Source organism: Aquarana catesbeiana, linkage group LG03 (assembly GCF_042186555.1).
Source record: "Aquarana catesbeiana isolate 2022-GZ linkage group LG03, ASM4218655v1, whole genome shotgun sequence".
Classification (NCBI taxonomy): domain Eukaryota; kingdom Metazoa; phylum Chordata; class Amphibia; order Anura; family Ranidae; genus Aquarana; species Aquarana catesbeiana.
Window position 1 is genome coordinate 264,349,522 of NC_133326.1, and position 26,912 is coordinate 264,376,433.

General features: G+C 44.7%; 1 protein-coding gene across 1 annotated transcript in view; it reads right to left on the reverse strand.

The window, feature by feature from the left end:
• TRHDE (thyrotropin releasing hormone degrading enzyme) overlaps positions 1–26,912 on the reverse strand; it is a 1,580,966-nt gene that overhangs the window by 276,566 nt on the left and 1,277,488 nt on the right. Inside the window, exons 11-12 of the mRNA XM_073620033.1 lie at positions 26,061–26,194; positions 25,906–25,961 (exon numbers count right to left, since the gene is read on the reverse strand). Of these exons, the coding sequence (XP_073476134.1) occupies positions 25,906–25,961; positions 26,061–26,194 (190 nt within the window). The remainder of the gene's footprint in view (positions 1–25,905; positions 25,962–26,060; positions 26,195–26,912) is intronic.

Consider the following 26,912-nt stretch of genomic DNA (forward strand, 5'->3'; position numbering starts at 1 on the left):
CCAAAAAAAGTAAAAAAAACTAATTTCTAAACACCAGTTTAGGCCGATATATATTCTTCTACATATTTTTGTTAAGAAAAATTGCAATAAGTGTACATTGATTGGTTTGCGCAAAAGTTATAGCATCTACACAATATTGGATAGATTTATAACATTTTTATTATTCATTTTTTTCTTACTAGTAATGGCAGCGATCAGTGATTTTTAGTGGAACTGCGACATTGCAACAGACAAATTGGACACTTTTGACAATTGTTTTGGACCATTGACATTTATACAGCGATCAGAGCTAAAAAATTGCCACTGATTACTGTATAAATGTTACTGGCCAGGAAGAGGTTAACACTAGGGGGCGATCAAGGGGTTAAATGTGTTCCTTCATGTGTGTTCTAACTGTGGGGGTATGGGACTGCCTGGATGAGGAAACTGATCGCTGTTCCTAATCTCTAGGAGCAGCAGATCTGTCTCTACTCCCCTGACAGAACATAGATCTGTCTGTTTACATTGACGGATCTCTACTCTCTGCTCTGTCTCTGTCAGGAGCGATCAAGAGTGGCCGTCGCCCCCTACAGCTCTTAAAGCGGCTGATGTACCATAATGGCAATTTGTCCAGGGGAGCCAACTGCCAGAGTATAACTGCGGCAGCTGGTCCTTAAGTGGTAAAATATTGCAATGTTTTCTGCCCATTTTTTAAGGTTCAAACTTAACCTCTTCAGATCCACGCTATTGCCAAATGACGGCAACAGTGCGGATCTACATTGCCGGGATGAAGTCTATTGACGTCGTCCCATGCACGAGCGGCCTGTGCGCCCCACCTGCAGGATGCGCGCGGTGCGCTCGGTGATCAGCCAGTCTATGAGACTCGCCTGATCACAGATCAGAGTAAGGGGTCGGTCCCGACCCCTTACCACATGATCAGCTGTCAGCCAATGACAGCTGATCATGTGATGTAAACAGAGGCGGCAATCGGCTATTTTTCCTCCTCACGCTGATAGCATGAGGAGGAAAAAAAAACCCGATCACCGGCGGCCATGAGAGGAACATCAGTCCCGATCACAGCAATCATCTGTGCCCTGCCAGTGACACAGCAATAGGCAGCAGTGCCGCCTACCAGTGCCCACCAGTGTCACCCATCAGTGCCCACAGTGCCATCCATAAGTGCCACCCATCAGTGCCCACGGGGCCACCCATCAGTGCCCACAGTGCCACCCATCAGCGCCCACAATGCCACTCATCAGCGCCCACATCAGTGCAACAGTGCTGCACATCAGTGCCACCTATCAGTGCCCATCATTGTCACCTACCAGTGCCCATAAGTGCCCATCAGTGCCACCCATCACTGCCCATCAGTGCCCCCCATCAGTGCCCCCCATCAGTGGTACCTATCAGTGCCCATCAGTGCCACCTATCCGTACCACCCATCCGTGCCACCCATCAGCGCCCATCAGTGGCCATCAGTGCCGCCTTATCTGTGCCCATCAGTACCGCCTTAACTGTGCCTATCAGTGCTGCCTTAACTGTGCCTATCAGTGCCGCCTTAACTGTGCCTATCCGTGCCCATAAGTGCAGCCTATCAATGCCCACCAGTGCCGCCTCATCATCGCATATCAATGAAGGAGAAAAATTACCTGTTTGCAAAATTTTATAACAAACTCTGAAACATGATTTTTTTTTTCAAAATTTTCCATCTTTTTTTGTTTGTTTAGCAAAAAATAAAAATCCCAGCTGTGATTAAATACCACCAAAAGAAAGCTCTATTTGTGGGAAAAAAAATGATAAAAATGTCATATGTGTACAGTGTTGTATGACCGCGCAATTGTCATTCAAAATGCGACAGTGCTGAAAGCTGAAAATTGGTCTGGGCAGGAGGGGGGCTTAAGTGCCCAGTAAGCAAGTGTAGGTCCAACCTGCATGAAAAAAATAAAAATCAGCAGCTGCAAATACTGTAGCTGCTGACTTTTAATATTAGGACACTTACCTGTCCAGGAAGCCCGTGATGTCAGCACCCCAGCCAATCTTCGAATCGACTCACGCGTGCTGCCGTGCTATGCTTTTTAATTGGCCCGGAGGCGAGGGAAAGAGGAGGGGGGCCAAACTTCTGAGAGATCGTAAACCCATCTCCGGAAGTGGGGAAGGGAACCTGTCAAAAACAGGTCTCCGTTCCCCCCTTCCCCCTGAAAGATGCCAAATGTGGCACCGGAGTGGAGAGGAAGCATATAAGAGGAAGTTCCACTTTTGGGTGGAACTCTACTTTAAAGTTTACATGGGCCTGTAAAACACATCTGGGTACCATATCTGGGTACTTCAGTACCTAGATGACACCAGGAGATCTACTATACACATTAAACTTTCCCCCAATATTGAAGACAGTCCAGGCTTGTTGTCCAAATATGGTATACAGGAAATATGAAATACAGGACTTTTCTCCTAGTTCAGCTGTTGCAATATCATAAAAATGACAATCCCCACAAAATGTTTATACTGGCTTTACACCCTACCAATCCATATCCCCCTTTAATTTTTCTGCTCAGTCTCCTAGCTCTTTATCAAGTTTATCTGGGCAAATATACATCCCCTGCTCAAACATCATGCCCTTATGTACCTGAATTCTCACGGATGAATTGCATTGAGAGACCTAATGTTGTATTTATGCTGCCTGTCACCTGGTGCACCTAACTGACTGGAATAGGCATGGACCTAGTAAAGCATGGGTACATTTGGAACAATCCTATTTAAATATGCCCTTTAAGTTGCCTCCCATGGTGCTCCCAATCCATCCTGACTGATTTAGGATTTTGCCTATTTATTGGCCTGATCCTGATCTCTTACCAAGAGTCATTTGCCAAATATAATCTCATATCTCACCCATCTCCCCTAATTCTTGTGGAAACTGAATTTTATTTTCAGCTTCACTGACCCCCATTTTCCAAAACTCAAGGGACCAAGCATCCACTGCGCCACTCATCTTCAAATTGGCCACTTATAAAACACACTAAACATCTACTACAGGCACTTTCCACTTGCCCTTCTGAAATACCCTTCAACTGTGCCATTAACTTGTCACACTACCACCACCCACTGATTTCCTTCACCAGCACACAGGTTCTGAGAGTTTATGTTAAAATAAAGGCTCAATACGGTATTCTTCATCACTTATCTGCGAACCTCCCCAGACCAACAGCACCCACAGCACCTCACTGCACGCCCCAGGACAGCACACAGCGAGGGGATTGGTTAGGGAACACCCCTGGATGATCAGCTCGGCCTCCCGCCAAGACCTAGGGCTGCATTTTGAAGCCTCCAACAGGCCAGGTGTACCAAGATGGCCACCACAGCCGCTGCTGGAACTCAGCCTCATGCTCCCAGCATGAATGGAGCCTTGGATCACAGGCAAGTGCTCACCACAGCCACTCTGACCTTCACCCCTCTCACGCACGGTAGCTGTCAGCAGACTGTAACACTCTCCCCTACTTCCACAGAATCCCTCATCGGGCACACACTCGGGGACCAGGCTTTCTCCCCTACAGGGCCTAGCAGGCCTTACTACTCTGACTTTGCCCCTCCAAGCCTGCATCCCCAGGATCACAGCTTTAATGCAGCGGATCTCTGTCACAAATTGTCAACCCTCCTGGAAAGGGGATTGGCCACTATGGCAGCTAAAATTACAGGGGACATAAAATCAGATCTGCAAAACATAGGCTCTCGGATGGAATCAATTGAAAATAAATTGGAGCTCACTGCTACAGTCTCCAACCAAAACTCAGATCTAATCCAACTCCTTCATGCTCAACTAGACATCTCCTTATCTCGCATAGATGACCTGGAGAATAGGTCCAGACTGTACAATTTCAGGATCAGGGGCTTACCAGAATCCATCATGGGTGTAACGGTGGTAACCCAAGACCTAATCAAAACCCTGTTGCCTAACACCCAGGAGCAACATCTAGAGCTGGAGGAAGCCTACAGAGCCCTGGGACCCCCCAGAAAGGACGGCTCCCCTAAATAGTCAAACCACACTACTATGCAGTAAAAGAAGCAGTCATGAAGCAAGCCTGCGCCATGCCCCAGGTGACCTGCCAGTGTCATGCAGTACAAATTTGTGCTGAGCTATCACCCTGCACCATCCAACGCAGGCGCACCCTGAAGCCATTACTGTCTGCTCTGGCCCAGAAGGACATCAAATACAAATGGTCATTCCCGTTTGCAGTGAAATTCTCCTACAAATGCCAGAATCAGGCCTTCTCCAACTTCTTAAAAGGAGAAAAACTCCTCCGAAGCCTGAAAATTATATCCCAGGACTCAGACATAGAAACGTCCTCCTCCTCTTCAAGGTCCATCAAGAGACCACCGCCCGCAAGCCCCTTGACCCCCTTCTGAAACAAGATGAAGGCGTGAAGATCTGGGAACAATGGCGCACCCTGATCGCCCCCACCTGTAAAGGTCTGGATCTTATAACTTATAACTTCATGTTAGATCATCTGACACCTGAATTTGGTTAACTTTCCAGTTGGGGGTCTTGACCCCTTTTTCCCCTCATTGGTCTTTTGCAACTGGTGTACTCATAGACAACTCTTTAAAATCTAAGGACAGAATCAGCTTACAGAACTGAACTCTGTAGTTCATGCTACTAAACTATGGTTCCGCTTCCTGAAACACCTGGCCCCCCTCCGCCCCCCACCTTCTCCCCTCGATACCCCTTGATTCCCCTCTCTTCCCCAACCCCCCCTTGTCTTTTCTCCCCTCTCACCCCCACTCTCATATAGCTCCCTTCCCAACATTACATCATCCCCTCCACCTTGACAAATATTTAGGAATCAATGGGGAGGGAGATCCCCTTTGGGGCGAATTCTCAGGGTCAATTTATTTACTACTAATGTTTACTTTCTAATTAGTTCATGTTCCTGGTTTGGTTTGTTTTTTGACTCTTTTTGATTATTTTACTCTTGTCAAAAGCTATAGTATAATTATATTATTAAACGCCCTGGTCTGGGGTGATACCCATGTGCCTCCTCCTATCCCTTGAATTCCTTCAGGCCTTCAAAGGTATAGGAAATCCAAGACTATTTAGCTTGAAAAACCTACCCTTTATTGGTGTAAGATGGCTCACAGGGATCCCTTCTCCCCCCCTGGGGTTTGTTTCCTTCCTAGGGAGAAGTCTTCCTTTTTCACTTGCTCTATCTCTCCATTTCCTGTCTATCATATGACTTCTAACAATTCCGGCAGATAATCACTGCTCCTGGCTTCCTACTCCTAATGCTAAAGGGGGAAACTCCCGCTAGACGCATACATTGGAAAAGACTTCCTGCGGTAAGTGTCAGTGAATGCATTTACACCCCTCACCTCTGTTCCTATGGCTAGCTCCGCACAAAAGGGTCGCCTCCCACAATGTGCAGGGGATAAACTCCCCTATCAAACACAGGAAAATGTTTAACTCCTAAAAGTCAATGAACCTGGACGTTGTTATGCTTCAGGAGACTCATTTTCCGGTTCGGTACAGTCCTAAGTTCCTACACACTCATTTTCCTAAATTTTATCTAGCAAACGTAGAAAATAAAACCAAAGGGTTAGCCATTGCCTTTTCGAAAACATGCAAGTTTATCTGGATTTCAGACTAAAGACCCAGAGGGCAGGTTTCTTTTAGTTAAGGGAATGATTGAAGGACAAAAATACTCCCTGGTGTTCTACTATACCCCTAACAAGGGACAGGCTTTTTTCGCATGTTTCTTTGATACCCTTTACCCCATGCTAGAGGGCACAGTCATCCCAGGGGGTGACTCCAATGTCACTTTCGATTAAGGAATAGATAAATCTAAGCCTTCCAGGGCACAGCTGACCCACCCCCTCAAACTTGAGCACAAAATAGCCAAATTAATACAGGCACAGGGCCTAGATGATGTCTGGAGAGAACTAAATCCTTCAACGAGAGACTTCACGCACAACTCTGCACCACATAACACATGGAGCCAGGATCGACCACATTCTGATCCCCACACACGTGATTCCTTTGGTCTTAAACTCCCAAATTAGAGACACGTATTGTCAGACCATTCTCTGGTTATAATGATCATTCGCTTTCATCCCCAAACTCTGGACAGAGACACTGGAGACTAAATTAAACCCTTCTCTCTGATCCAGTCAGAGTAACCATGATTGAAAAATCATTGCTGGAATACTTTAAACTTAACAATATCAAGGACACATCGATGGAGACCTTGTTGGCAGCCCACAAGGCCTTCATCGGGGGGAAATGATCTGAATGATCGCACAAATAAAAGAGGAAAGAACAACCGAAATTGAGAAATTAGAAAGAGAATATGCATTGTTACAAGCCCAACACAAAAAGAACCCCTCAACTACTACTATAGCCCAACTTTACAAAAACAAGCTAGAACTTAACTTGGCCCTCATGGCTCAAGCAGAAAAATACTTCAGTTGAAATAAAAACAAATTTTATACACAAAAAGACAAGATAGGCCCCATGCTAGTGTCCACATTGTCTCCCCAAATACAGCTTCATGTACTGCCAAAGATCAGAATTCCTGGACACGGACCCACAACTAACCCCACAAAAATTTTAGAGGCATTTCAGGTTTTTTATGCCAAACTATACAGGGCCCATTCCTCAATAAATAATCTAGCCATTAATCAATTTTTGGATAATCTGCCTATCCCTGTCTTAACATAAGAATACACTGGAAACACCCTTTACTGAGGAGGAGGTTCTAGGGGTCATCAGGGACCCTAAAAACGGGTCCGCTCCAGGACCAGATTTTCCATCAAACCCTTACTATAAAACATTCACTAACACCTTAGCACTACACCTAGTTACATTTTTTAACGCCAAGACCCAAGGTGACCCAATGGACACACAACTTAATACAGCATACATTGCTGTGATATCCAAGCCAAACAAAAATCCGGAGGAAGTTAGCAACTATTGCCCGATATCTCTCATTAATAGTGATCTGAAAATATTGACCAAAATTCTAGCCAATCGTTTCTCATCCTTCATCAACAATTACATTCACAAAGATCAAGTTGGTTTCATCCCAGGCAGACAGGGTCAGGATCAAATTAGGAGGGAAATTGATATAGTAGCCATACTCCAAACTAATTGGAAAGGGGGCCCTAAACAATCAGGCATGTTACTCTCATTGAATCTAAAAAAAGCCTTTGACTCTGTCTCCTGGCCGTTTATCTTTACCCTTCTAGAGCGATGGGGCTTTGGAGACAGATTCATGGGCTTAATTCAAGCTCTCTATTCTCAACCACAGGCACATGTTTGCCTCCAGGGATACTACTCTAATCTAATACACATTGCAAAAGGCACTAGGCAAAGATGCCCACTCTCTCCGCTAATATTTGCCTTGGCAATTGAAACCCTCGCTATCACAATTTGTCAAAACCTGAATATAAAAGGAGTAACATATGCTCCCAAACTCACAAGTGCAGGCTTTACACGGACGACATTCTATTATTCCTCTCTTCCCTTATCACATCCCTTCCCAACTTATGCCAGACATTAGAAGAATTCTCTGATATATCAGGACTTCAGGTAAACTACTCCAAGTCCCAAGCTATGAATGTTTCCCTGCAACCGGACACATTTTCCCTTATGCAGAAATCATTCAAATTTGAATGGAATGAAACATTCATTAAATATCTTGGAATTAACTTAACACCTATGACGGAGTCCCTCTATAATAGCAATTACCCCCCTATGTTCCATAAACTAGAATTAGATCTTAAGACCTGATCCAAACACAAACTATCCTGGATAGGTTGGATAAACTCTATAAAGATGACACTACTCCCCAAACTGCTCTACTTGCCCCCCATTCCAATCTAAAGGGACCACATTCGATCCTTTCAAAGCAAGATACTGAAATTCACATGGTGAAGGGGCGGATGCAGAATCACACAAAGCACCTTGTACTGTCATAGGAAAAGGGGGGCTTAGGCCTACCACAATTACTCCAATACTATCTAGAAACTAGACTGGCTCAGATTTCAATAATATACTAAAGATTCGAAAAACCAAACTGGATCCAAATTGAAAGGTAAGCAGCCCCTTCCCACACTTTGGACTTTTTGCTGTGGTGCCCCTCAAAAATCCGCCCTCCGATAATGACACCGACCCTGTCTCATGCCCTAGCCCTATGGGACTCTGTATGCTCGTCAACGGCCCTGACCTCAGCGAGCAAACCGCTGCCCCATTTATTTAATAACCCTGACTTCCCCCAGGCATGAACCATTTAAATGGTGGTTGGACAAAGGACTGTACTGAATCGGACATTTCTACACTTCTTCAGGCCCTCTCTGTCTCAATCGTTGTGTCAATAGGTTGAAATTACCCACCTCAGAATGCTTCAGATTCAGAAAAATGTTACATTTTTTACACTCAATCTGGTCAGAAAAAACACTTCCGCCTAGATTCACTGCGTACAAACTCTGGTGTGGACAAGGCATGGAACAGAGGGGAGAGATCTCAATCATTTACTCATCAGTAATGCTTCCGATCTCCAAATCCCCCTTCATGACTGCCTGAGAGTTGTACCTCAGATTCAGCAGGGACCTGGAGACCTGGCAGACGGCCTGCTTTAAATCCTTTGAGGGCATTTTAAATACATCCCTCACAGTGGCCAGTTTAAAAGTAATCTCTAGATGGTATTACACACCCTTCAGGTTGGCCTCTATGTTCCCCTCAGCAGACCCTCTATGCTTCAGAGGTTGCCAACTTTCAGGAAAAATGGCCCACATTTGGTGGGAATGTCACAGAATTCGCCCTTTTTGGAGAAAAATATTCAACGTTATCGGCAAGCTCGTTGGCTGCCAGGTCCCTAGGTCCCCAATGGTGGCTCTTCTCAATGCTGTAATCCCAAAGATGTTCACTCCTACTTGAATGCTAATCCAATTTATTCTAGTAGGAGCCAAACTGACTGTGGCCAAGGCATGGAAACAACCAAAAATCTCGGTAAAGACTTCTCACAGGAAAATCTCCTGGATAATGTCCCAAGAAAAGCTTTCCAGTATACTATCAGACACAGTCAACAAATTTGAAGCCACCTGGGAACCTTGGGCTCAACATGTAGGCATCTCCCTCCTCCCTAGTGCTAAGCTACACTAAGTCGTGCTAAATCATTTCCCTCCTGAAGTAAGTAGAACCAATCATACTTTAGGCAGGGTGGAACCTTATAGAACTAAGAGCAGTATACTTGCCATGGTTTCCATTAGTGATGTACCTCAGTTAATGCTTACTTGTACCAATTCCTCCTTTTCCTCATCTTCTCACACAGGGCAAATTTGTCCACCCAAATCCCCACAGCCTGGACCTTTGAGCATGGAAATTGAGGAAAGGAGGTTGGAAACCCTAGGCTGCTCCACTAGAGTAATTTTAACACTTCTTTTTTTTATATAATTGTTTTTTATTGAAGTATTTTACATAATACAACACAGAGTACAGGTAGTACAAAAAATATGAAGGTATAAATTAAAAATGTATATAATAGTAAAGCTATCCTCATAAGGCACAAATATGCAAACGTTCTACAGACCATGGTTTAACTACATCTAGAACTAGATAGTTGCAGAGGATGCATTAAACTGAGGGAAGGGAAACCAATGATAAGAGAGAGGATCTATAATTGAGAGTGCTAATCACAGATTAGCCATGGCAAAGAAAATAAAAAATTAAATTAGATAAAATGGAACATAAGTTGGGATACTGTCAGGGCCAGCCCTTCCTTTTCTGAGCTGGCCGCTCAGCTGTCAGCTCCTATCTCTCCACAGTGACTCACCTGTTGATGATCCTGCGCGTCAGTCCTGCCTACTTAAGCCGTCCAGTCCAGATGATCTCTGTCTTCGCCTTGGTCACATCTCTAGAGATGCTCTCCTGTGTTCCTGTTAAAGACTTGCTTGGCTGATCCATCTTCTGGCTCCAGACCCTACTGGCTGTTCTACTATGCTGTTCTCTGGCTCCCTGAAGTTTTGGCTTGTCTGACTATCCGTTCCGGTTCCTGAACTCTCTTAACTGTTTACAATGTTTACCTTTTTTTATTAATATTAAACAAGTGTGATTTAACTGTACTTATGTCTCAGTCTGATTCATGGTTTCTGTCAGTAGGCAAAGGCCACGAATTCAGAAGATGCAGTCAATCCACTTGTTGGTAATATTTTTTCCAGATTGGATGAGCAGGATCGCCGCAAGGATCAGTTTGCCATGGCGTTACAGGCGCTCCTGAGTTGCACGGCTCACCTGGAATCTCCCACTGTGGCTGCTCCGTTACAATCTGTGTTGAAGGCCATCCCTGCTGCTGCTCCAGTTTCTGTGCAGGCACCCGCCTCGAGTATTATCTCTATAAGTGGTATGTCTGGTTCTGCTCTGCTTCCCCAGCGATTTGGGGGTGATCCAGTCCAATGAAGAGGGTTTCTCAACCAGGTTGAGATACACTTTGAGATGCTGCCCCAGGCATTTCCCACGGACAGAAGCAAAGTAGGTTTTGTGATATCTTTGCTTTCTGAGAGAGGCTTGGCCTGGGCAAACCCTCTTTGGGAGACGCAAAAACCTGTTGTGTTGATTTACCCTGAGTTTGTGGCTTCTTTCAAAAGGGTATTTGACGTTCCTGCATGCTCCGCTTCTGCTGCCAAGTGCCTCGTGTACATCAAACAGAGTGTGAGAACTGTTGCCGATTACGCCATTGAAATTTGTACTCTGGTAGCAGAGGTTGCTTGGAACAATGAGGCCCTGTGGCTTCTTTTTCTCATGGTGTCTTGGATACCATCATGATGAGATAGCAGCCCGAGATATACCCACTGAGCTGGAGAAGTTGCCATCCTCATTTACTCCAGACTCAGAGAAAGACTTTTAAGGAGCGCTTGCGGAAACCTCCTGCACATTTGTCTCTGAGCTTTGCAGTCCCACCCTCATCTCCCATGCCTCCTGGTACCGAGTCGGTCAGGGAAGGAGAACCTTTAGGAGGAGGGAGAGATTGTGCCTTTTTGTGGTCAGGCAGGTCATTTTTTGAAGTCTTGTCCTACCCATCTAGGGAATGCCTGAACCTTGAGGTCCTGTCACGGACAGACCTTAGGTGGCATTGTTTCATCCCCGGTTATCCAGAAGGATAAGCCCCTGGTTTCAGTTACCCTTTCTTGGGCTGAGTTGTCTGTCAAGATATAGGCTCTAATTGACTCTGGGGCTGCAGACCTGTTCATTGATGCTGCCTTTGTATCGAAGCACTCGATTCCACTGCAGCCTGCAAATGTGACTCATGAGACTGTTCCATTGTCCATGGCCGTAGGGGCTCTTCAGCATGAGATATTCCAATTCCAAGTTATTTCCTCACCTAAGTTTCCGCTGGTTACTGGTTATCCTTGGTTACAGAGGCACAACCCCTCTTTTGATTGGCTCCATGCTGAGGTTCTCTCCTGGTCACCACAATGCAGTGAGACATGCTTCCAGAAGGTAGCCAAGGTCCTGTGCACCTCTTCACTCTTCTCCCTGCTGGAGGAGTACCGCGATTTTAGCGATGTCTTTGTCAATGGTCAAGCTGGTAGTTTGCCTCCACACCAGTCGTATGATTGCACAATTGACCTTCAACCTGGTGCCATACCCCCTTGTGGCTGGGTTTACCCTTTGTCGGTCTTGAAGGATAAGGCCATGGAGGAGTATGTTGCAGATGCACTTTCTCAAGGTTTCATCCGAAAATCCTCATCTCCTGCTGGTGCTGGTTTCTTCTTTGTGAAGAAGAAGAGTGGTGAACTGAGACCTTGTATTGACTTGTGGAAAACTGGGTTTAATACCAAAGCAGGCCATTATAAGTACATTGTGATGCCTTTTGGCCTTCGTAACGCCCCCAGCAGTTTTCCAGGAATTTATTAACAATGTCCTCTGAGATTTGTTGCAGTTATGTGTGGTGGTTTATCTCGATGATATCCTCATATTTTCCAAGTCTCTGGAGAGCCACCACACAGATGTCTGTCGTGTGCTTCGGAAACTAAGAGAGAACAATCTCTATTGTAAATTGGAGAAGTGCAAGTTCCATCGTGAACAGGTTAAATTCCTGGGTTATGTCCTTTCCACTGCTGGTTTTTCGATGGACCCAGAGAAACTTTCAGCAGTCCTACAGTGGCCCCAACCCGTGGGTTTACATCCTCTGCAGCGTTTTCTTGGCTTTGCCAACTCTTATCAGAAGTTTAATCGTAACTTCTCGTCTCTGGTCAAGCCCCTGACGGATATGACCAGAAAGGATGGTAACCCACAGTGTTGGTCTCCGGAGTCCATTAAGGCCTTTGAGAGTCTCAAGGCTGCCTTTGTTTCTGCTCCTGTGTTGGCACATCCTGATCCTACCTTACCTTTTATCCTTGAGGTTGATGCTTCTAAGACTGGAGTTGGCGCCTTTCTGTCTCAACGTCCTACCTCTGAGAGCGCTATGCATCCTTGTGGCTACTTTTCCAAGACATTGTCACCTGCAGGGTGCAATTACGAGATTGGTGACAGAGAGCTGTTAGCGATCATTTTAGCCCTGAAACATGTCCTCGAAGGTACCACTGTGCCGGTTCTCATTCTTACTGACCATAAGAATCTCACATTCTTGTCTGAGGCTAAACGCCTCTCTACCAGAAGGGCGCGATGGGCTCTTTTCTTGTCAAGTTTCAATTACATTGTCTCATTCTTACCCGGTACTAAGAATGTAAGGGCTGGCGCTTAGTCACTCCAAGTCCTCCACTTCCAAGATGGAGTCGGTTCCGGTTCCTGTGATTCCTCCTGAGGGTATACCGGCTACAGTTCGCATCAGTCTCACTTCTCCTTTGGGTGACAAAATTCTTGCTGCTTAGGTCTATGCTCCTGAGAAACCTTGTGACTGCTGCTTTGTCCCAGAGAGTCTCTGTACTGCTATGCTCCAGACTTACCATTCTCCCAAGGCTGCTGGCCACCCTGGAAAGAATCAACTCTTTTGGGCCATTTCCCAACAATTCTGGTGGCCTAGTCTACGTGCTGATGCTACTGCCTTCGTAGCTGCTTGTTCCATCTGTGCTTAGAGTAAGACTCCACGGCACCTTCCAGTGGGTCTCCTACAACCCATACCCAATGGAGAGAGGCCCTGGACCCACCTGTATATGGATTTAATTGTGGAGTTACCCAACTCCCAGGGCAACACACTTATGGTGGTTGACTGGTTCTCGAAAATGTCTCATTGTATTCCACTTAAGAAGTTGCCCACTTCTAAGGAATTGGCTTCCATTTTTGCTCGGGAGATCTTTCACTTACATGCTATATTTCTGACCATCATAACAACTGGTCAGACCTCTTAATGGTGACAGAGTTTTCTCACAATAGTGCCTTGAATTCTGCTTCCTGATTGTCCCCGTTTATAGCGAACTATGGTTTCCAACCTTCCATGTTGCCTGACTCTTTTGTTCTGCAGAGTATTCCTACATTAGAGGAGGTGGTCTTTGTTCCACTTGGGCACAAGTCCAGGAGGCTTTGCGACATGCTAATGATAGGTACAGAATCCATGCTGAACGCAGATGCCTACCTGCACCTTCCTACCAGGTTGGAAATAGGGTTTGGCTGTCATCTCGCAACCTCCAACTTCATGTTCCCTCTCTGAAGTTCGCACCTCAGTTTATTGGGCATTTCCATATTCTTTGCAGGATTAACCAGTGGCTTACGCATTAGACCTTCCTTCCAATATGCGTATCTCAAATGTATTTCATGTCTCCTTATTAAAACTTTTGATCTGCAGCCGCTTGGTGCCACGTCCTCACCCTGTTCAGGTTGAGAACCATGAGGAGTATGAAGTACAGCCCATTGTTGACTCCCATAGGTTCCGTGGGCGCATACAGTACCTGGTGCATTGGAAAGGGTACAGTCCGAAAGAACGCTCTTGGGTCCCCTCCTCGGACGTACATGCCCCCGTCCTCCTCAGTGTTTTACATAGACGTTTTCCCCTCAAGCCTGGTGGTCCTCTGAGGGGAAGGGGTCGTTGAGGAGGGGCACTGTCAGGGCTGGGCCCGGCCCTTCCTTCTTTGAGCTGGCTGCTTAGCTGTCAGCTATTTGCCAGCTCCTATCTCTTCACAGTGATTCACCTGTTGATGATCCTGCTTGTCAATCCTGCCTACTTAAACTGTCCAGTCCAGATAATCTCTGCCTTCACCTTGGTCACATCTCTAGAGATGCTCTCCTGTGTTCCTGTTAAAGACTTGTTTGGCTGACATTCCTTCTGGCTCCAGATCCTGCTTGCTGTTCTACTATGCTGTTCTCTGGCTCCCTGATGTTTTGGCTTGTCTGAATATCCATTACGGTTCCTGAACTCTGGCTATGTTTTGACTATGTTTACTCTGTTTACCTTTTTTTATGATTATTAAACAGGTGTGATTTAACTGTACTTCTGGCTCAGTTTGATTCATGGTTTCTGACAGATACAAACAGATTTTTTTGTATAGAATCTCCATATTACGTCTGGGAGATAAATATGCTGTGTTTTAATGGATTTCAGAAGGTGGGAAATTTGGTTGTATTCATAGCAATCTATGGGAGTTAGTTTGAATTGTTTTTGAAGTGTATTGACTGATTTAAGGGTGTTGTTGTTGTATAAATCTGCAATCCACTTTATGCCTTTAGTCTGCCAGTCTGTGCTTTTGAAGTTCGGAATTGCATTTGCAAGGGTAGTAATGGGTATAGGGATGTCTGATTTAGTAGAGATTAGAGGTGGCTCTCCAAACCAGAAGAGAGGCTTGTATAGTAGGTGGAAGGTGTTGTATAGGAAATGGTCGCTCTCAAGAGAGAGCATAAGTCCTTAGTAGGGCTTGAGGCCTGCTCAATACTGCTCCAAATGATATCGGGGGGAGGGTGTGAACCAGTTTTTAAGTTGGGTGAGGGTAGAGGCTCGAAGATAATCCTGAATATCTATTAATGACATACCTCCAGCAAGTCTGTTTGGCCGGTAAAGCCTTGGAGCATCGTGGTCCTTTTGAGCACCAAATAAATTGTGTAAGAAGAGTGTTTAAACATCTAAGGTGGTTACTGCGAAGTGAGATGGGGAGTGTACAGAAAATGTATACTTTTGAGGGAGTAGGAGCATTTTTAACAAGGCCAAAAAGCCAGATCTGGGGGTCTGCTGTTAGCTGTAGTCCCAAATATGATATGCTGGACTTACTCCATGTGTAGGGAAAAGAGGATTGTAGCTGCAATCGAAGGGATGGAGAGAGATTTAGTTCCAAAATTAGTGATTTTGTGAAATTGACTTTATAGAAGGAAATTTAACTAAACTCATTGAGGATGGTATGGGCTTAAAGTAGGGGTGTGGCAGGGGAAGTTAAAAACAAAATAATGTTGTCGGCAAATAGGTTTATATCATGGCACCTGTTTTGGAGGGGAAAGCCTGTTATGTTGAGGTGGGATCTAATCCTCTCAGCTAGCGGCTCTATGAAAAGATTAAAAATCGAGGGGGGCAAGAGACACCCTTGGCTTGTACCATTGTATATGGTAAAGGGAGTTGAAAGCATATTTGATGTATAAACCTGTGGACAGGGGGGTGAATAGAGAGCTAGAATGGTGGATAGAATGGGTCCTGCGAAGCCAAGCTTTTGGAGGGTGTGTGTCATGTAGCCCCAGTGTATCCTGTCAAATGCCTTCTCCGCATCCAAAGAGAGGAGCAGACAAGGCTCTCGACAGGACCTAGCATATTGTATAATTTTGATAACTCTTCTCATAGCGTTGGATGCTTGTTTACCCATAGTAAAACCCATTTGATCAGATTTGATGAGAGTAGGCAAGATGGGAAGAAGTCTGTGAGCTAAGATCTTAGCATACAGTTTGACATCTGTATCGAGTAACGAGATGGGTCTGAAATTCGTTACTCCTTACCAGGTTTAGGAATGGTGATAACATATGCTTTAAGCATTTCAGAGCGACATGAGGCAGAGGAAATGGCATCAGTGAATCCTGACTGTAATGCTGGGGAAAGTATGTTTTGGAAGATTTTATGATAGTCGTTCGTTAAACCATCAGGTCCTGGTGATTTGCCAGAGGGCAGAGTTTTAATCACTTTCATGATCTCAAGATCAGTGATGGGAGTGTTGGGAGATGTTAGTTGTGTCTGTGTGAAGGGAGATTGATACATTTCAGAAAGGCTTGTATGGTTTTCTCTGTGGATTGTGTGGTATTAGGATCGTTTTTAAGATTATACAGTGAGGAGTAGGGATGAGTCGAACACCCCCCTGTTCGGTTCGCACCAGAACATGCGAACAGGAAAAAAGTTCGTTCGAACATGCGAACACCGTTAAAGTCTATGGGACACGAACATGAATAATCAAAAGTGCTAATTTTAAAGGCTTATATGCAAGTTATTGTCATAAAAAGTGTTTGGGGACCTGGGTCCTGCCCCAGGGGACATGGATCAATGCAAAAAAAAGTTTTAAAAACGGCCGTTTTTTCAGGAGCAGTGATTTTAATAATGCTTAAAGTCAAACAATAAAAGTGTAATATCCCTTTAAATTTCGTACCTGGGGGGTGTCTATAGTATGCCTGTAAAGGGGCGCATGTTTCCTGTGTTTAGAACAGTCTGACAGCAAAATGACATTTTGAAGGAAAAAACTCATTTAAAACTACCCGCGGCTATTGCATTGCCGACAATACACATAGAAGTTCATTGATAAAAACGGCATGGGAATTCCCCAAAGGGGAACCCCGAACCAAAATTAAAAAAAAAAAATGACGTGGGAGTCCTCCTAAATTCCATACCAGGCCCTTCAGGTCTGGTATGGATATTAAGGGGAACCCCGGCCAAAATTTAAAAAAAAAAATGACGTGGGGTTCCCCCTAAATTCCATACCAGACCCTTCAGGTCTGGTATGGATTTTAAGGGGAACCCCGCGCCAAAAAAAAAAAAAAAAAACGGCGTGGGGTCCCCCCAAAAATCCATACCAGACCCTTATCCGAGCACGCAACCTGGCAGGCCGCAGGAAAAGAGGGGGGGACGAGAGTGCGGCCCCCCCTCCCTCCTGAACCGTACCAGGCCACATGCCCTCAACATTGGGAGGGAGCTTTGGGGTAGCCCCCCAAAACACCTTGTCCCCATGTTGATGAGGACAAGGGCCTCATCCCCACAACCCTGGCCGGTGGTTGTGGGGGTCTGCGGGCGGGGGGCTTATCGGAATCTGGAAGCCCCCTTTAACAAGGTGACCCCCAGATCCCGGCCCCCCCCTGTGTGAAATGGTAAGGGGGTACATAAGTACCCCTACCATTTCACGAAAAAAGTGTCAAAAATGTTAAAAATGACAAGAGACAGTTTTTGACAATTCCTTTATTTAAATGCTTCTTCTTTCTTCTATCTTCCTTCATCTTCTGGTTCTTCTGGCTCTTCTGGTTCTTCTGGTTCTTCCTCCGGCGTTCTCGTCCAGCATCTCCTCCGCGGCGTCTTCTGTCTTCTTCTCCTCGGGCCGCTCCGCACCCATGGCATGGGGGGGAGGCTCCCGCTCTTCTCTTCTTCTCTTCTTCTCTTCTTCTCTTCTTCATTTTCTTCTCCGGGCCGCTCCGCAATCCATGCTGGCATGGAGGGAGGCTCCCGCTGTGTGACGGCGCTCCTCGTCTGACAGTTCTTAAATAACGGGGGGGGGCCACCCGGTGACCCCGCCCCCCCTCTGACGCACGGTGACTTGACGGGACTTCCCTGTGGCATTCCCCGTGACGTCACAGGGAAGTCCCGTCAAGTCACCGTGCGTCATAGGGGGGCGGGGTCACCGGGTGGCCCCGCCCCCCGTTATTTAAGAACTGTCAGACGAGGAGCGCCGTCACATAGCGGGAGCCTCCCTCCATGCCAGCATGGATTGCGGAGCGGCCCGGAGAAGAAAATGAAGAAGAGAAGAAAAGAAGAAAAGAAGAAAAGAAGAAGAGAAGAAGAGAAGAGCGGGAGCCTCCCCCCCATGCCATGGGTGCGGAGCGGCCCGAGGAGAAGAAGATAGAAGACGCCGCGGAGGAGATGCTGGACGAGAACGCCGGAGGAAGAACCAGAAGAGCCAGAAGAGCCAGAAGAACCAGAAGAACCAGAAGATGAAGGAAGATAGAAGAAGCATTTAAATAAAGGAATTGTCAAAAACTGTCTCTTGTCATTTTTAACATTTTTGACACTTTTTTCGTGAAATGGTAGGGGTACTTATGTACCCCCTTACCATTTCACACAGGGGGGGGGCCGGGATCTGGGGGTCACCTTGTTAAAGGGGGCTTCCAGATTCCGATAAGCCCCCCGCCCGCAGACCCCCACAACCACCGGCCAGGGTTGTGGGGATGAGGCCCTTGTCCTCATCAACATGGGGACAAGGTGTTTTGGGGGGCTACCCCAAAGCACCCTCCCAATGTTGAGGGCATGTGGCCTGGTACGGTTCAGGAGGGAGGGGGGGCCGCACTCTCGTCCCCCCCTCTTTTCCTGCGGCCTGCCAGGTTGCGTGCTCGGATAAGGGTCTGGTATGGATTTTTGGGGGGACCCCACGCCGTTTTTTTTTTTTTTTTGGCGCGGGGTTCCCCTTAAAATCCATACCAGACCTGAAGGGTCTGGTATGGAATTTAGGGGGAACCCCACGTCATTTTTTTTTTTAAATTTTGGCCGGGGTTCCCCTTAATATCCATACCAGACCTGAAGGGCCTGGTATGGAATTTAGGGGGACCCCCACGTCATTTTTTTTTTTTAATTTTGGTTCGGGGTTCCCCTTTGGGGAATTCCCATGCCGTTTTTATCAATGAACTTCTATGTGTATTGTCGGCAATGCAATAGCCGCGGGTAGTTTTAAATGAGTTTTTTCCTTCAAAATGTCATTTTGCTGTCAGACTGTTCTAAACACAGGAAACATGCGCCCCTTTACAGGCACACTATAGACACCCCCCAGGTACGAAATTTAAAGGGATATTACACTTTTATTGATTGACTTTAAGCATTATTAAAATCACTGCTCCTGAAAAAACGGCCGTTTTTAAAACTTTTTTTTGCATTGATCCATGTCCCCTGGGGCAGGACCCAGGTCCCCAAACACTTTTTATGACAATAACTTGCATATTAGCCTTTAAAATTAGCACTTTTGATTTCTCCCATAGACTTTTAAAGGGTGTTCCGCGGCATTCGAATTTGCCGCGAACACCCCAAATTGTTCGCTGTTCGGTGAACTTGCGAACAGCCAATGTTCGAGTCGAACATGAGTTCGACTCGAACTCGAAGCTCATCCCTAGTGAGGAGTAGTATTCAGCAAAGGAATTCGCTATATCTTTTGGATTGAAGATTTTTTTTTTGTCTAATGCCCCGTACACACGAGCAGAATGTCCGACAAAAAAAGTCTGACGGGAACTTTTCATCGTATATTCCAATCATGTGTATGCCTCATCTGACTTTTTACATTGAAAATTCTGACAGACCTAGAAAGAGAACATGTTCTAAATATTTCCTATGGAACCAATTCCTATCAGGAAAACCAATCGTCTGTATGCTGTTCCGACGTGCCAAAAACGAAGCAAGTACGAGACGGAAGTTATTGGCTACTGGCTATTGAACTTCCCTTTTATAGTCCCGTCGTACGTGTTGTACGTCACCGCGTTCTTGACGGTTGGACCTTGGTGTGATCGTGTGTATGCAAGATAGTTTCAGCAGAATTCCTTCGGAACTCCGTCGGATAAACCTTCAGAGTTTATTCCGATGGGAAGACCGGTCGTGTGTACAGGGCATAAGGGATGTATTAAGTAAGGGATTTTTGTTTGGGTTCTACATACTTTAAGCCTTTGAGCAAGAAATTTGCCTGCTCGATTACCAGATGAGTAATGGGATAGTTTGAGGGAGTTTTTATGTCTGTCATACTGTTCAATGAGCAGGAGCCTGACATCAGAGCGAAGTTTGGAAAGTTTACCTGCTGTGTGTTTATCAGCAGAGTTCTTGTTCAGGGACTCTAAAGTCCTAAATTCCCCAAGGATTCGATTCATATTTTGCGTCCTCTGCCTTTTTTCCGGTGAACACAATTGTAAAATAATTCCTCTAATAAAGGCCTTATGGGTAAACCACAGTGTAGTAGACTCAGATGCAGATTGAGTGTTCAAGGAGAAACATTAATTCAGATTTTTAGTAATTTTAGTAGCATGGGAAGGCATTTGAAGTATACAGGAATTAGCACACTACACATATGCAGGGCTCGGCGTGTGCCCCTCCACCACTATGATATAGACAGGTGCGTAGTCAGCTCAAAAGATGTTGTGTATGATGGAGGAGGACACTGCTTGTAGCAGCATTTTGTCAACCAGAATCATGTCGATTCTTGAGTGCGAGTTATATCTGGGTGAGTGGAAGTTGTAGTCCCGTTCGTTGGAATGTTGCCACCTCCAAACATGGTAAACATCCTCAGCATGGAGTAGGGGTATCTTGGGTAGGGGACGTTTAGATTTGGAGGTAGTGTCCATTCTGTAGTCCACCGAAAGGTTGTAGTCTCCACACATTACTAAAGCACCCTTCTGGATTGCATTCACCTTCCAAAACAATTACTTTAAAAAACGAATTTGGTGGGAGTTAGGAGCATAGAGATTTACAATAGTGTAGGGTTTGTTGTTAAGTTCTCATATCAGGATTAGGCATCTTCCCTCTGGGTCATCTTGGATCACATGTAGGGTGAAGGCCACAGGATCTCTAATGGCGATGAGTACGGCTTTTTGTTTCGTAGGTGCAGCAGATGCCATAAAGATATGTGGAAATTTTTTGTGTTGAAAATGGGGAGTATTAAGAGCTTCCTTTCAAGCTGAGGCTCTCTTAGCTGGGTAGTTTACTCGTGTACATTGAAGGATACTATTTTAAGTACCATAGGTGGGAAGTAAATGATGGCAGTACCTTAGATGGGTCTCCATGGTTCCACGTGAGGTCAATTCCAGAGGGTTAAGGGTGGAGGTGGGAATGGAAAAACAATTCCTGGTGAAGTTGAAGTTCATCTCATGTAGGTCAGCCTGCTGAGAAGGAAGAGGGGAAGAAAACAGGAGGGAAAAGGATAACAAAGTGAAGTAACATGAAGGAAAACCGTTCAGTAAAAAGGTAGATTCCAACATGAATCTGGAGGCAGGATAACTGCCCATTACTTAGGAGGGGAAAATTTGTGCGCTATGTTCTATGTTAGTGCTTTAGGAATCAAGTAGGTTGAGAATTGTTTTGTGAGTGGGGTATTTATTTATTGTGCTTTTTGTTTTTCTTCTTATGTGACACCATTTGCTACTCGCCTTGGGTGTTAAGCCTGGAAGGGGAGGATGAGCTCTCGGGTGCTTGGTCAGGTATAATGTCCCAGGAGCGGAGCAATGCCAGACCATCCTCTAGGTTTGTGATCACTGAGGTGTTTCCGTCTCGAGTAATAGTTAGCTTTGTTGGATAGCCCCAGCGATAAACAATGGTGTGGTTGCATAATGCCTTTGTTATGGGCGATAGTGATTTACATTTTTGCATCGTGTATTGCGAGAGGTCTGCATATAGCTGAATGTTTGAAAAATTTTCAGGAGGTTGCAAATTTTTACAAAAAGCTATCATAAGATGCTCCTTTTGTATGAAAAAAAAATGCACCCGCATCAGAACATCCCTAGCGATGTTATCTGGGAGATGGGATGGCTTAGGTAGCCGATGGATTTGATCAACAACCAAATAAGACTCAAGTGTTGAAGGTAGAAATGCTTTCATGAAGTCCCGGGCATATTGCTGCAATTGCGCAGGTTGTACAGCTTCTGGGACCCCACGTATTTTTACATTGTTCCTTCTCAACCTGTCCTTGAGGTCAACCAATTTAGCTTTAAACCATGTTACGTCATCAGATTGATCATTGTGGGCATCCACCAGCGAGTTATGACAGGAGGTAAATTCACCCATTTCCTTTTCAATATGATCAATTCTTCCTCCAAGCTTCCCCACTGCAGTTTTAAAGTTGCTCATGCATTCCATCATGCCTGTGTACAGAGAGCTGTGGAGGGAGACAAGCATGTCCTTTAAAGTGGTGTCAGAGATGGGCTGATTGGTAGTGGGGAAAGCATTGATAGGATCCACAAGCTCTCTTTTGTCCTCCATAGAATCCTGACATGTGCTCACCTTATTGGATGGTTGTCTGCAGCCATACGTGGCTTAAATTTTGCTGGACTGTGGGAGAGTGGCATGGAGGTACCAGGAGAGTGTCCGGTGGATCCGCCCTGTGAGCTCGGACTCAGCGTGGCTGATAGAGAATCGCCAGAGGAGACTGGGGATCCTTCACTGGTGCCAGCGCCATTTTGGCTTGTGCTATGGGCTGCCGGCAGGAAGAAATCTTGTAGTTTCTTTGGCTGTGATGCTCCTTTACGTTCGCGGGTCATCTCAGGAGGAAGGCTGACCTCTTAGGCAGCTGTTAGCGGGCATAGGATTGGTTGGAGATCTCCCAATTTGTGTGGATTCCCGTTGCTGGAGCGGAGGATTTAGACATCCATGCAGTAGTACGGTAGCCACGCTCCCCCAATTTTAACAATTCTAAAGGCAACAAAATCATCCACAAACAATGTGTATGCACATATATGGGATACGTTCATTCTCATTCGCTGTTGTAAAAGATTTTGACCCCAGCTTGCCTTCAGTCTCTCACCTTCTGGAATTCCTCCAAACTGTTCTGAAACTAGGCTTGAGTCTTTTCCTACAAAGTTAAAATATCTGCAATCCAAGCATTAACAGACATAGCCCACTGGTGGTACAGTTCCTTAGGTGGTGCTGGAGGTCCTAGCAAAACATCCTTCCACTCCAGGAAACAATGTTCACAATAGGAGAAACAGCTCAAAATGACCTTTTTGGTAGCCATAACGTCAGTCAGATGGATGTCAGAGCTCCAGGCCCTTTGTTCAGTTGGATAATACATTCCTTATTCCCAGATAGAGTGGAATTGTGCCCCATGGAGGGCTTTGTTCCAAAAGTGACATTGTCTTTTTACTTGGCCAGTACATGGGCTCTACCATCCTTTCCAAATCCTCAAACATATTCTCTACACGAGTTGGTTACATCTAGAGTTCTCAGAGCTTACCTGGGGCAACAACATCCTTCAGAGCATTAAACAGTTCATCATTTCCTGGGGTAAGAACAAAGGAAAGGAAGCCCCTCTTGTATCCTAGCTTCCTGGATTATAAAAAACATACATAAATCTTTCAGTCTGGAGGGCCTTGAATGTTGAGGGTTCATTCCATCATAGCAGTAAATTTTGGAAGACAGACTATTCAGTCAGCATTGTATTCTCCTAATTAAAGTTTTTCTATTGAAAGTATGCTGCCATGGAAGCACCAAGAAAATGGAATGTTGTATCAAATACCTACCCTAATTTCCCTTTTCTGGTGCTTATCCATAGAAGCATATTCTCCCACCAACAGTATTATATACAGTGGGGACGGAAAGTATTCAGACCCCCTTACATTTTTCACTCTTTGTTATATTGCAGCCATTTGCTAAAATCATTTAAGTTCATTTTTTTTCCTCATTATTGTACACACAGCACCCCATATTGACAGAAAAATACAGAATTGTTGAGATTTTTGCAGATTTATTAAAAAAGAAAAACTGAAATATCACATGGTCCTAAGTATTCAGACCCTTTGTTCAGTATTTAGTAGAAGCACCCTTTTGATCTAATACAGCCATGAGTCTTTTTGGGAAAGATGCAACAAGTTTTTCACACCTGGATTTGGGGATCCTCTGCCATTCCTCCTTGCAGATCCTCTCCAGTTCTGTCAGGATGGATGGTAAACGTTGGTGGACAGCCATTTTTAGGTCTCTCCAGAGATGCTCAATTGGGTTTAAGTCAGGGCTCTGGCTGGGCCATTCAAGAACAGTCACAGAGTTGTTGTGAAGCCACTCCTTCATTATTTTAGCTGTGTGCTTAAGGTCATTGTCTTGTAGGAAGGTAAACCTTCGGCCCAGTCTGAGGTCCTGAGCACTCTGGAGAAGGTTTTTGTCCAGGATATCCCTGTACTTGGCCGCATTAATCTTTCCCTCAATTGCAACCAGCCGTCCTGTCCCTGCAACTGAAAAACACCCCCACAGCATGATGCTGCCACCACCATGCTTCACCGTTGGGACTGTATTGGACAGGTGATGAGCAGTGGATGGTTTTCTCCACACATACCGTTTGGAATTAAGGCCAAAAAGTTCTATCTTGGTCTCATCAGACCAGAGAATCTTATTTCTCACCATCTTGGAGTCCTTCAGGTGTTTTTTTAGCAAACTCCATGTGGGTTTTCATGTGTTTTGCACTAAGGAGAGGCTTCCGTCGGGCCACTCTGCCATAAAGCCTCGACTGGTGTAAGGCTGTAGTGATGGTTGACTTTCTACAACTTTCTCCCATCTCCCGACTGTATCTCTGGAGCTCAGATACAGTGATCTTTGGGTTCTTCTTTACCTCTCTCACCAAGGCTCTTCTCCCCCGATAGCTCAGTTTGGCTGGACGGCCAGCTCTAGGAAGGGTTCTGGTCATCCCAAACATCTTCCATTTAAGGATTATGGAGGCCACTGTGCTCTTAGGAACCTTAAGTGCAATAGAATTTTTTTTGTAACTTTGGCTAGATCTGTGCCTTGCCACAATTCTGTCTCTGAGCTCTTCAGGCAGTTCCTTTGACCTCATGATTCTCATTTGCTTTGACATGCACTGTGAGCTGTAAGGTCTTATATAGACCTGTGTGTGGCTTTCCTAATCAAGTCCAATCAGTATAATCAAACACAGCTGGACTCAAATGAAGGTGTAGAACCATCTCAAGGATGATCAGAAGAAATGGACAGCACCTGAGTTAAATATATGAGTGTCACAGCAAAGGGTCTGAATACTTAGGACCATGTGATAATTCAGTTTTTCTTTTTTAATAAATCTGCAAAAATGTCAACAATTCTGTGTTTTTCTGTCAATATGGGGTGCTGTGTGTACATTAATGAGGAAAAAATTAACTTGATTTTAGCAAACGGCTGCAATATAACAAAGAGTGAAAAATTTAAGGGGGTCTGAATATTTTCCGTACCCACTGTATGTACGTAGAATTTTGGGAGCATCCTAACATTGGAACTGTTGTCACAGACTTAACTGCAGACCAACACTGAGAAAAAGCAAGGAAAATACCAGTCAACCCTGTCTGGTTGCGCTTCTTCAGAGATCACAATTTTCTACAAAGCTCTTTTGTAAGTTTATTTTATCACTGTCCACCCCTTTATTACATGTGATTGTGGGAAACCACTTATGTATAGCAAGTTGCTTAGTGTCCATGGTTGTGTTAAACAGGAATGAAAAAAGTTATCCTTTAAGTGATAACAATACTATAATTAAGATCTTGTCACATACTATATGCATGTATGAACTTTTTGAAACCATGTGCAACAGAAAAACTCAAAACGCTAAATGCTGTGCAAACCCTTATTAGTAGCTGGGCTAACATCATAATGATATGATATATTTAAAATCATATAACTCTTTTGGTGACTAAAACAATCATTCTTGAGAAGTTCTGTTATATATGAAAACAATACAAGAACTGATGCATGAAGGTGCTTCCCTTGAAAAAATTTAATATGGCATCCTGGTCATTTTTAAATCTGTTCATTAGCAAAAGAAAAAGATGATATTCATTAATCTCAAGCATAAACCTGCTGAAAAATTGATCAAGCCTTTGCAACTAAGGAAATGCCCTGAAGCTGCTATTGATCAGTAATGTGGTGAGCACTACAGATGGCAGAGTGATGGTGACGTGAAATACAAAAGAAGCGTTATGCATGATAAGCTGAATGAAAAACCATGCCTCTTCAAGTGTGAAACCTATCCACATAAATTGAACACTAAAGAGGTGCAACCCCATTCTCCACTGAAGCTTTCAAACAATAGTTGACAGGATTGCTCATTAAGTTGGACATCTGTAAGAAAACATACCTTGCCAGATTGAAAGCATCATCGATCAGTCCTGCTCGATTACTGACAGAAATGACCTATGAGAAAAATGGAACCGTTTAGGATGATAATGCCAGTAGGGAGTTTTAGATCAAAACAAATTCCTGCAAAACAAACTTAACAAGAACTTACAGTACCTCACAGTCTCTCATTAGCTGGTCGATCAGTAATCTCCAGTTCCTGACATCGTAGTTAACCCTAAAGTAGCCAATTTGATCAATGTTGCCCAACACCCAGTTGTTTTCATCCAACGTGGCTATTCGGTGATATTCTTAAGAGAAAGAAAGCTGCAAATTATTTAATGTACTCAAAACTGTGCTGTTTTCTAAACAATTAGCAAACCATGTTACATTAAAAACAAAAAGGATGATAAACTGTATTTTATGCTTATTAAGTTCACTAATTGTCTGAAGTAATTAGTTAGTCATTACAGATGAAATTTTCTCAGTCTAAATAACAGCGAGTTTGAAATTATTTACACAGCAGCTGTTCCCATGATCAGCACAAACTACAACTATAACACTAAAGGGCAAAGAACTTCATACCCAGCATATGCATGCCCTAACCTTTATCTTAAAAAATACTTAACATCTTTGTTTATTACTAGAAGTGTTGTTTAAACTGCTCATACAAATGTGTGTAAATTTAATCAGTAATTTATTTTTGAATCCGATTATACCTGCATATTTTATTTAAGTGCACCTTCATCCACTAGATTCTCTCTTTGGCGCCTCCTCCACTCTGAAAATATGCATGTGACATACACTGATCAGCCATAAAATTATGACCACCCATCTAATATTGAGTAGGTCCCCCTTTTGCTGCCAAAACTGCTCTGACCTGTCAAGGCATGGACTCCACTAGACCTCTGAAGGTATGCTGTGGTATCTGGCACCAAGCTCTCAGTAGCAAATCCTTTAGGTCCTGTAAGTTGCGAGGTGGGGCCTCCATGAATCAGACTTGTTATTCCAGCACATCTCATAGATGCT